Source organism: Nilaparvata lugens, chromosome 2 (genome assembly GCF_014356525.2).
Source record: "Nilaparvata lugens isolate BPH chromosome 2, ASM1435652v1, whole genome shotgun sequence".
NCBI lineage: Eukaryota > Metazoa > Arthropoda > Insecta > Hemiptera > Delphacidae > Nilaparvata > Nilaparvata lugens.
Genome location: NC_052505.1, coordinates 5595628 through 5608422, shown reverse-complemented (window position 1 = coordinate 5608422; position 12795 = coordinate 5595628). Strand labels below are relative to the sequence as shown.

General features: G+C 34.3%; 1 protein-coding gene across 3 annotated transcripts in view; it reads right to left on the bottom strand.

The window, feature by feature from the left end:
* Positions 1-12795, bottom strand: part of LOC111051772 — a 42773-nt gene that overhangs the window by 5133 nt on the left and 24845 nt on the right. For all 3 annotated transcript variants that reach the window (XM_039420397.1, XM_022338327.2, XM_039420396.1), the window contains exons 4-7: positions 9246-9455; positions 6463-6636; positions 3043-3167; positions 1333-1486 (exon numbers count right to left, since the gene is read on the bottom strand). In XM_039420397.1, the coding sequence (XP_039276331.1) occupies positions 3081-3167; positions 6463-6636; positions 9246-9455 (471 nt within the window). In that variant the 3' untranslated portion in view covers positions 1333-1486; positions 3043-3080. The remainder of the gene's footprint in view (positions 1-1332; positions 1487-3042; positions 3168-6462; positions 6637-9245; positions 9456-12795) is intronic.

Genomic DNA, 12795 nt, shown 5'->3' with positions numbered 1-12795 from the left:
TTTATATGTTGCGCATTTACGGCGAAACGCGGTAATAGATTTTCATGAAATTTGACAGGTATGTCCCTTTTTTAATTGCGCGTCGACGTATATACAAGGTTTTTGGAAATTTTGCATTTCAAGGATAATATAAAAGGAAAAAGGAGCCTCCTTCATAAGCCAATATTTAAGTAAAAATCTGGTGTGGCGCACTCACACAACTTTCCTTGCCGTTATGAAAATTGATCACCTGACGCTAGTGTTCCCACGCATCTCAATTCAAAGATTTGAGCCAGCTGGTGACAGGGCAATAACGCTGGAGACACACATGAGGTCTGCTATCTCTTCATAGTGAATGATTTAATAGAATCAACAATAATTTGCAACTGAATAATAACATTTTCACGAATTTGAAGCTTATTTTCAATTTTAGGTGAAAATGTTACTGAACATAAACTGTAGAGATTTTTATGGTGAATCTTTTCCACTTAATTTTTTCAGTTTAAATTGTATCTGAAGACTGATAATTGGGAATCTAAAATCAAACTTTGCATAGATGGGGCGGTGCTCCTGAAATTTTTACAGATATGGGACTTGTGGCAGTCGATAGAGTTTATCAATGACTTTTTTAGGTATGAACTTGATCAAAATCGTTGGAGCCGTTTTCGAGAAAATCGCGAAAAACCCACTTTTTGACAACATTTTCGCCATTTTAGCCGCCATCTTGAATTGCATTTGATCGAAATTGTTTGTGTCGGATCCTTATAGTGTAAGGACCTTAAGTTCCTAATTTCAAGGGTTTCCGTTGATTGGGAGATGAGATATCGTGTACACAGACGCACATACACTCATACACACACACACACACACACACACACACATACAGACCAATACCCAAAAACCACTTTTTTGGACTCAGGGGACCTTGAAACGTATAGAAATTTAGAAATTGGAGTACCTTAATTTTTTTCGGAAAGCAATACTTTCCTTACCTATGGTAATAGGGCAAGGAAAGTAAAATCAGACTATAGAATAATTATTATTCATTATAAATCAGCTGACAAGTGATTACACAGATGTGTGGAGAAGCCAGTATATTGCTGTATTTCCTTAAGGTCCATAGTTTCAATCAGGTACTTGTGGATGAGAATACTGCGTGAGGTCTACTGTTCACAGAACTACCAGTATTAAAATGAAAGTTTCAAATAAATTTTCGATAATCGAGATGTACTCACCTACAACAGTTGTTGTTCTCATCCACAAGTACCTGATTGAAACTATGGACCTTATGGAAATACAGCAATAGACTGGCTTCTTCACACATCTGTGTAATCATTTGTCAGATGTACTCACCTACAACCGTGGTAGCTGCTGATGAATCCATACTGTACGACAGACGAATATTATTTACAGTATTTTCTAAATGAGCAGTGTTGTTTTCTAATTTGGAACACTTTCCCTGAAGTTCACCTATTTTGTTATTCACATCATTGAACCGACCATCAATCTGAAAAAAGATTCAAATACACCTTGAAGCGTGACCTAGAGAAACTGTTAAGTTGATAAATATGGACAAAGCATCCAATTCAGCGCTGGATAAAAAATACACGGACAGTATGCGCACTTAGGTGGAGGAGATTTAAAAAGCTACAGGTTTCAAATTGATCAATTGTGATTGGAATTCATTTGAGAATGTGAGAATGTTCTTGCTTTTGAAATAGACTATCGAGTAAGGCTAGGAACACAAGAGGCGTTTTGGCAGATGAGTCGGCACGGCACGACAGGACGGGTAGCTCTCCTATTAGCTGATTAATAATAATTCATTTATTGGGTTCATTCATTCACTGGGTTGGCGTAACAAGAATCAGCCAATCGGAGAGCTTCCTGCCATAGCATCATCGCCAACATGATATTTCAAATCAAATTTTTATTGCCTCACAAAAATATTCACAAGTGAATACAGATTACAAAAAGTAATATTTTAGAATAAGAAGTATAATTTTTTAACATAATAATATACTAATTCGGTGAAACCAGCAAAACTACAGTTTGAGTGCCGGTGACGAGTACCAAAACAGAAAACGATACTATTACTTCCAATAGAAAAAAATTGATTCAACAAGGTAAGCTTAACTATAATATTATAAGTATACAATTCAATCAAGGTGAAAGTGGGGAAAAACACAAATATATATACTGTATGTAAGTTTGATGGCAATACTACAGAAAAAAATCAAATTGTGTAGTGAATTAGGTGAAAAACATTTGTTGATTTAATCCAATCAATTATTTTTTTGTACTTGATTTAGTGATTAAATTTTCGGGTAACAGGTTAATCAATTTATTTACTACATAGAGGAACTGTCTACGGCATACTATTAGGTCTGTCCTGGAAACACGGTAATTTGATGGCGATCCAAAATTGTAAGCTGGAAAGTATGGAGTGAAAGTATTTTTGGATCTATTGATATAAAGTATTACATTTTTTATATAGAGTTGTCTCACTGTCAGAACCGGGAATTCTTCATAAAGTAAGTGACTGGGATATCGTCTCGGCCTTTGGAGAGCAGCTTTTAGTATGTGCCTCTGAATCACACCTATTTTATTGAAATGAGTGTCTAAGGCACCCCTCCAAACCCTTATACCATACTGAAATATGGATTGGCATAGCTGAATAGACCATCATCAATAACTTTAAATCTCTAACACTGCTCAATCTGTAGAATTTGTGATTTTTTATTTATGTATAATTTAAATATTATGTTGAGTTGTATCTCAATATACTACCTACTGAAAATAATGATCTGAGCACCAAAACTAGAATTTTGTACGATAAAACTATTCTGCTAAAAAGCATCGAAACATCATTCCATTATGGAATGATTTACAACATCTTTACTCTAGCATTGTCTAATACAATTTTGTAATTGTTCTTTGACAAAAAAATTATTAATATTAATTATTATTATTATTTGGTAACAGAGTAGAGTCCGGTCCCACAATATGTCGAATTATCAATCGATAACCTAGTAAATACTAACGATAAAAGATCATTGATTTTACCTTTAAAGAGAATTGGTCGAAATTCACTTGTAGAGTTTTCAAGTCTTTCGAATGGATTTCGACTCCAAAGTGGTCACTCGAGCACTCAGATTTGCAGTCATGTCTCGTAAAGATTGGATTAATTTCTGAAAAAAATAATGGATTTAATGAATCATTGAGATACAATCATGAAAAAAAACAATATATATATTGTGAAAGTACACCTTACAGGGACAATACAATAGAATGATTGTATAAGAACACTATTTTTATATTATAATAACATCTATTTTTATATATTATAAATAACGGGGACCGAGCTTCGCTCTGGAGTACAAAAGCATAAACAATTTATTACGAAAGAAGAAATCATAATAACATTCATACAGAAATGTTCTATCTATTCACAGTAAATTGAGATTATTCCCAGAGTAATGCTAAAATTTCCCTCACAAAGGCCCAGTTGCATAAAGGCTGGTAAAATTTTAATCCTCATTAACTTAACGTGAACCAAATCAGAGAAGACTATTTCAAAAAGATGGATCTACTGGAATTAATCAGGATTGAAAATAACCCGACTTTTTTGCAACCGGCACTAAGTACCTGATTGAATGATTACAAAAGTTCAACAGCTGAGTTATAATTTTGACACAGTCCCACACACATGAACTCGCTCACTCACTTCCATCACCAATATACGACGAAATAATTCTCATCAGCTGTTTTCCCAAGGATGAATAATAATTATCCTTTTAATGTCCTTCAGCGAGTTTTCCCAAGGATGAGACCTAGTGCAATCGAATCTTTATATTATAAACCTACTATGTTCTGAAGTTTGTGAGAATCGTTAGAGCCGTTTTCGAGATCCGGTGAAATACAAAAATATAAACATCTAAACACATAAACAGAAGTTGCTCGTTTAATAGTATAGGATATAATAAAATAATCAATGAATTGCATTTAGTATAAAATTACTCCATAGTTTAAAAATACGTGAAGAAATTATCATTATTTGAACATATTTAGCTTTAGTGAGCCCTCCTGGCTGGAGAACTCGCTCATAATTTTTAAATTCGTAGAGCTTCAAATTTGATTCCATATAGGTGAATAATATCCTTGGAAAGGATAAAGGAGTGATTTAATTTCGTTGACCACCAAACTCAATCTTCATAATGGTTCAAAGAGTATGTGTTGGAAATTTGAAGCTGATTAATAAATCGTTCGAAAGTTATTGTAGAACATATCGAACAAACAGACGGGCACCGATTTTGGGCCTTGAGTCAAAAGTAGGAGCTCGTTAACGCTCGTTCTATTAGTACACTCCGGAAGAAATTTTCAAGGAGTATTTTACCACTTTTATTTTTTTATTATACAAAATACTACAATCATAATATAATTATGACATTGGAGGAAAAACTAGGCTAAGCCTGTACTATTTCTCTCCAAAAATTTTGATAAAATGTTAACGTTGTCCAAAGGTTGAGATTATGATATCACACACTGCTTCGTCACTTGATTTTTAGTCCAGGAGTAATGACTTGATGATTGAAACTTGAGACAGCTTTCTATGGATTGAACTGTATGTGGTATTGACAACATCACCGTCTTATTATTTCAATTATGGAGAAATACCACAACATATCTTCACATACAATCAAATTGATAGAATTGAAATCTCTTTCTAAGCACAACTCATTGAATAGAACAGAATTAATCCAAATTGTTTTTCTCCCTCATTAAGATAGTTAATAATGTTCGAAAGACTGTTATTGGTGGAGAGCCCCTGACGTAATTTAGATCGTAATATGAATTTGATTTGGTGCAATTGACAAAAATCTAACTTGTGTTGAGTACATTCTATGAAATAAATTGGTTGGTTCCCACAAAAGATTTGAATGAATATTGGAATTGGTTCAACAAAAATCCCACATTGTTTGAGTAAATTCATAAACAAATCTAAATAATGCTACCTCGTATATCAAAATAGTAAGTTTTTGTTCTATACCACAGCAAAGTTTGTAGAGTGGGTTCCTTTGTGTGATTTTCTTCTCCTTTTTTATGTTACCGTATGAGTGTTATAACTTCTGACAATTCCTATACTCTGAGCTATTGAAAACAAGCAAACAAACAAATATGAAGTAGCGAACAGACTTATGCGCCACGAACACGCGCATTCCACTTTTATCAACTGATCCTATGCTTATTATAATTTTTATCTTACTGTTCCTGCACAAAAAGCACATATAATAAGAATAACATCAGATGATGAGAAGTGGTGTGCACGTGTTCATGGCGCATAAGTCTGAACGCACCTTAACAGAACATAAATAAGAATGTCACAGAAAATAATGAAAACATCTCTTAGTTCATGAAAAAATCTTGATAACGCTATCATCTAGTAATAGTGGCTCAAAAATCGGTTGCGGCAGCAAAACTTCCTTTTTTAAAGTAAACGACATCCAGTCAGCTGATGTAGTAGAACACAAACAAAAGTCATGTCATTAGCTTTGATTATAACTATCACCCTTTTAACCCCACCATAACACTTGATGAAACGAACATTGAAAGTTGTACTGTTGTGAACATGTTAGGTTTGTCGATGGATTCCAAGCTCGATTGGGGGGGGGGGGGATCATGTGAACAAGATATTATTAAAATTGAGTAGATCACTTTTCCATTTATAAATATTGTTAAACGGGTGCCTAAAACAACAGCAAAAAGTGTCTACTACGCACTGATTGAATCCCGCATTGCTTATGACATTGAATTATGGGGGAGTACCTCGAAGCAAAACATTCAAAGAATTTTTGTTTTGCAAAAGTCAATATTAATATAAAGTCAATAATTTGGAATATAGTAGGTTTATGATATCAAAATTTGATTGCACTAGGTCTCATCCCTGGGAAAACTCGCTGAAGGACATGAAAAGGATAATTCATCCTTGGAAAAACAGGTGATGATGTCGTCGTCGATAACAGAAGATGTGTGTGCATGTGTGGGAGATCAGCTGTGTAATCAATTAGCTTACCATATCTCGCGAGAAATCTAGAAAATTTAATCGACTCGATCAAAATACTAACAGTAATCTAATTTGTTGACATGAGATGGTATATATCATAATATTCAAAAGTTTTAAGTGATTAGTGAGTGTTATTTTGTTATTCAATTTGGTATGTAAACAATCTAAATTAGAACTTTTATGTTTTCAAACATTTGGACTGAAAATTTCACCTGAATTCAAGTGTATGGAACATAACCTACTTTTTGGAATATTTATAGTGTTTAAATCAAAATTCGGGGAAGAAACAGTTTTGGGCTGTGCCTGTTAATCCTTCCCCAATTATTTTGAAGAATTGAGTTCGGTTTATCAATTAATAACGAGCGAAGCTCGGTGCCCCGATATTCAAATATATCAGAACAAACATTCAAAATGTCACTTACGCTATCTCGTAGTTCATCTTCTGACGACCATTGCAGTTTACTTGACAATGTATTATTGATATTAGTCAAATTTGAACGTAGACTATTGACTAGAGATGACAGTGAAGCCAATGCATTACTATCAGGAACTTCGGTAGGCGATATCGAGGTGCTCTTCATTTCTGATACTTTTTGCTGGAAAAAGACAACGTACAAAATGTTAACAAATATATTAAACCTCACAAAAAACTATGGGTACTGTACAGTAACCATTCAAGAACTATTCTAGAACATTTCACTAGAATTTGCAGAAACAAAGAAAAAACCAATCCAAGAATTTATTTTCAAAGTAAGAGAAAGCGAGAAGTGAATTGCTGATAATTCATTAATATAGAATGGTTAGAAAGTAGCCTGTATAATAGTAAACCTTTTATAATATTAAACATGTGTTTCACATTCTTCTATGATGTTTCTATATCTTCTAAGATTCTTCTATTATCAAACCTATTTTATAATAGAATTCTACACTCATAGCCAAAAGTTTTTGAACATGTCACTCCCATGTTATCGGATAGGCACGTAAAATTGTTGGTCCCGGCTGAAGTATGACAGTCGTAAGGCCCATTGACGGCTTAAATGATATATTCAGACGAGGTGGAACTTCCGTCAGGAAATCCCCACCAATAAAAGCCATACGAATATTATTTTTCTATTTTATAATGGAAAACCTATTTAGTGATGATGATATTCTTCTAGGCTCCAATTAATCTTTGATACGAATTTCTTACATCTGTAAATTTGTATTGACAGTTGAATAATTAATAAGACTTTCTACACGAAGCTGGAATATACAGTTTCTAGTTATAGTAACTTACTAGTTTCTATTCTAGTAGTGTACTAGTTTCTACACTAGTCTGAATTATAGTGTGTGAAAATCAACTTTCTAAATTCAATCACAAACTGGAAGATGAATTTGAAAAATGCATAATAAATAACAAATAGTATAACATCTTCAAATGGTTATAATGTAAGTTGAATCCAACTTCGTATTCATTTTCTTTTCTAACACACGCACTCAACAGCGACAGTGAAAATTGAAAATATAATTCCCACGTGTTCTAATTGGACTATTCTCACTCAGCCCGACCGGGTGAGTATGAATAGTTCCATTAGAACTTATAGGAATTATATTTTCACTGTTCACTGTCACTGTTGTATGCCAATCCAGCTTTATTGTTATTTCCATGAATAAGAAAATCTGAGTAACTTGAAAAACGTTTCTTTGAACCTTTGCATCCTTGAATCCGTGCCTTCAAACATATCATATCATTACTTGAAAAAGGAATAAATCATGTTTTACAGAAAATATGTATTACAAATCATTTAAAACAAATCTTCAAGATTATCTCTTTCACTCAATGCATTATTGTTGATAGCGGTTCGTTGAATTTATAATACAATTCAATTTATAATACTTTTCTATCAAAATTGATTTATATACTTTGTACTTTATTGAATTCTAATAGTTGAAAACCGTAATAACTGTTGTTAATGTGAAATTTCTCACTACCTTGAGGAGAAAAAAAATGGCCCATATGAATAAAACCAGAGCAAATGCTCATGAGCAAGAGCATGGAGCATAAGGTTTTGCTCATGAGCAAAAGGTAGAAGCAAAAGCATTTGCTCATTTTTATATGAATAAGCTTTACCTTTTACTCTTACCTTATGCTCCTGATTTCTGGAGCAAATGCTCACGTATTTTAGAGATTTTTCATCAGCTGATTCGCTTTTGTAGCCTTAGTTTGTTTTTATAGCTCACGGAAGCGCTAAATATGCAAATAGGGTGCACCGCTTGTGTTTGTGTCGTCTGCTCTGTTTTCTATTTATAAATAGAGTTTTAGGTTAGTTGAGTTTAGAATTTTGAAATAATAGCGTGAAAAAATGTCATCTCTATAATAATCTTCAGCATATTCTTATAATATCAATAGCCTTCTTATAATCGTCTACACTTTCATCTTCTTAAATATACCTATTTCCTATTTTATGATGGCTATCTTTATAACAGGTAGCTATCTTTTGTATCTATTCTTTTGTAGGGATAATGGTGATATGTATCATGGTTGAATCTAAAAAGAGTTTTATAGTTCTCAACTATTGGTTGTGATCGTATCTGGTGTAATTTCCTCTTCCTCATACGAATTAGTTGAGCCATTTTACTATGAGCAAAAGGTGATAAGATGCTCTAGACTAGACTCACCTTTTTTGAAGCATTTGCTTCAAAAGTTGAGCAAATGCTCTAGTTTATTCATACAATTTTGAGCAAAAGCTTTTACTTTTGAGCAAATGCTCAAACTATTTTTTTGATGAGCATGAGCAAAAGGTTTTGCTCACGTTTATTCATAGAAAATGAAGCAAATGCTCCATATTTTAGAAGTATAAGCAAATACTCAACTTTATTCATATGGCCCATTGAATGTGAATGGAAGAAAGAAAAACAAAATTCTGTCACTCAACTATTTCTGTTATAAAGATTTGGTTCAAGAATCACTCACCTTTTCAGGGGTTTGACGATGTTTGAGAATAATGGTTAAATTATTTCCCTGGAACTAAGCTTACCAACTCATTATAATCAAGAAGCTCTCCTATAATTAGATGTAGCTGTCTCCTAAATAGTTTAGTACTTCAGCTCCAACTGTCGATTCATAAGAGCGATTGAATTATTTCAAGTTCCAAAGTAACTTTACACTACTTTAACTAATTGTTACACTACTTACATTCTACTTGAAATTAGAATTAGCACTGACCTTCAGCGAGGTAATATTCAATTCCAAAGCATGAGAGGTTTCATCGAGTCGTGTGTTGGTCTCCTTCAGCTGTTTGGTTGTGGAGACGAGATCTTGTATCTGACTGCCAAAGCTGGCAACACTGGATGATAGACTAGCCACATTCACAAGTTCCGGCGACGCTTTCAGCTGCTTCTCAACTTTGTTCAGACCACTGCTTACTACTGACACCTGTAGAAATAAAGCTAATTCAATCTTTGCACTAAGATATTGTGGAATCTATCAATATTTATTTATACATTGATAGATACCAATACAATATCATTCTCATCTACGAATGACTGGGAAATGAACAACAGGCTTTATTAATATTAAAGGTTGTCGTCATACATGACATCAAAACCCATTCAATTTTATTGAAATATTATTTTGTGAATTGGAGATCTGGTCGCGGATTTAATTATAAAATGTAATTGATAAAGCGAGAAGATCTCCAATATACAAAGATGAAATGTGTGTTTTATCACGTTTCATGAAGGCAATATTATGGTTTTTAGCTCCATGCTATACAAACAAGAGTGAGTCGACTTTTGGTCTGTGAATCAAGGCTGCATGTGTTTTTCACATAAATAGATTTTGAATTTTTCTTTCGGGGCCCGTATTCTTCAAACCGTTTGTGAAGTATAATTGTTGAGTTAAGGCATTGGTTACCTGAAGGATTCTGTCTTGAGAATTCAATTATAGGCTGTCACAGTTCGGGCAGTTTAAACCTGCATAATTGTGTTTTAAGGATTTGAATCTTGTAGGGAAAGCTGGTGCTTTGATTCAATCAGCTGGCAGAAGTTTTTTTTTAATATATTTATTTATTTAAAATCGGGAGTGGTTTAACAGGACCTTTCAGGATCAGGCCAAGGGACAATTTTCAAGGTGAAGTAAGATAATAGTTCATTGTACATTTTTTTCAGACCCATAACTTTTTAAATAATAATTTTTATTTTATCAAAAACCTGAACGACCATTTTCTCTCTCTCTCTCTCTCTCTCTCTCTCTCTCTCTCAAAGAATGGACATTGATATGTCCAAAGCTCCGCCAATTTATGTAGATGCATAACAATATGATTATTATCTATAGTTATTATATTACAAATTGCTTTTTCATATCATATACAGTTCAATAGTGATTTTCCTAGTCTATATTATGTAAATTCATCTATAATTTTGCTGTATTGTAAGCTATTGTATACAAGTGTATAAGCCAGTATATATTGTAATCTACATAAATAAAGTACTCAATCAATCAATCAATCAATCACCATCCTAATTATATTTATTTTGGTGGAGGCGCCGGGTATCGATCCCGGTACCTCTCGCACTCCACGATTCTCAAATCTAGCTAGGAATACATCTTCGGGAGACGTACCGTCCTATCTCCCAATGTTAAATCCACGCTACGCTGGTGTAACCGGGGCAGATTGCGGGACAGAGGCGGAATAAAATTAAGTAAACAATATTGAATTAATATTACTGCCAGTTAATATTCATGAATGCTAGTTTATCATACTTATAAACATATGAACACCATACATCAGGACAGATTGCGGGACAGAGGCGGAATAGAATTAAGTAAACAATATTGAATTAATATTAATGCCAGTTAATATTCATGAATGCCAGTTTATCATACTTGCGAACATATGAACACCATCATAAGTCGTGATAGATGGCGAAATGAGAGAGTGAGAGGGGAAGTGGAAAGATAAGCTCTGAACCTAGCGCCGCAGTGCAGGATGGTTTCTCACAGCTTGGCGTTGTTGTCATTTGAGATGGGTGTCTGGCTTGGAAGTGTTTCGGCCGCATTGCAGGATGACTGTTAACGGTTGCCGGAAGATCAACAGCTGGGTTTTTTCGTTATTTTTCGTGATAGAGAAATTCTGATTGCAGATTCGTTCTCAGCGACCCCAAGTTTAGCCTGAAGGCTCAGAATGTCAACAATGTTTTTAAATAATTAGAAATCATCATGAAAAGTCATTAATATAGTAGTACACCACGTTTCTGGAAACTTTTTACTGGTGACTGGAGTTATTATTGATTATAGGTAACACAAAAATCAAAATAATCATGAGAAAGAAAACTGCTGATGAACGCGAATAGGACCGCCACTCCATTGTTCTATTGTCTAGGCTGCTTGGCTGAGCTTGGCTGGAGGGATCAAATAACCGACTGGATTGATCTTTCGTCTGTCCGCTAGGCGGAACTACGCCGACCATTGCTGGGTGGAAGATTCTACTGCGGCCGCTCGCATTCCCACCAACGCTGCTATTAGTTGCTGTCTCAGCGCCTAGTCCGAGTCAGACAAGCATCCAGCCTGCACTGCGGAGCTAGCTTGATGGAGGACATTAAAGAAAGGCAACTCAAGTGGTTTGAGCACCTCACCAGAATGCAAGAATGTCGCCCGGTGAAGGAAGTGGTGGGCTAGAAGGGAGGGAAAGAGACGGAGGGATAGACCTAGGATGAACTGGGAGGGTTATCTGGAGGGATTGGGTAGTGAGAGAGGCTCAGGCAGGACGATGCGAGATATGAGAAAAATGGCAGAGGATAACACAACATGGAGGAGATGGACTTGAGGCTGGTACCCCTGCGCTGTAGTGGCAGAAGAGGGGAAGAAAAATAAGAATAAGATGCACATAAAATACCATTAATTTATATTTATTCAATATTTTTCACTTAATTTTACTTGCAGGTGAAACAGACTCTTAAAAGATTCTAAGCATGTTATGCATTGATAAAATAATATGGAAGAGTACTTGATGATTTTAATTCTAATTCAAGATTTCAAGTTGGTTATGATAGATTTAATAATGTGCCTATCACTGTCTTATAATTGTCTACCAGTGTAATCACTGGTTATCATTGGTTTAATAAAAGTAAATATCGGGGCACCGAGCTCCGATCTGGAGTACAAAAGCAAATAAAATTTATTACGAAAGAAGAAATTATAATATATTTATATTTCATACATAAAGGTTCTATCTAATAACAGTGGATTGAGATTATTTCCAGAGTAATGCAAAAATTTCTCTCACAAAAGCATGTTAAATTTAATCGAAATCAGAGAAGACCATTTCAAAAAGATAGCTTATCAGGTTGGTTCTACTGTAATTAATCAGGATTAAAATTTAACCGGCTCTTGTACAACCGACACTAAGCACCTGATTGAATGATTACAAAATTTCAACAGCTGAGTCATAATTTTGTATCAGTTCGTCACTCACTTTCATCATCACCAGACAACGAAATTATCATCTGTTTTTCCAAGGATGAATAAATCCTTTTAATGTCCTTCATCAAGTTTTCCCAGGGATAAGACCTAGTGCAATCGAGTTTTTATATTATAAACCTACTATGTTCTGAATTTCGTGAGAATCGTTAGAGCCGTTTTCGAGATCCGGTGAAATACAAACATATAAAGAAACATCTAAACACATAAACAGAAATTGCTTGTTTAATAGTATATGATTAGTAATTTCCATATCTAGTAGCTAAGATATGAATAACAAAAGGGCAAGAAACTA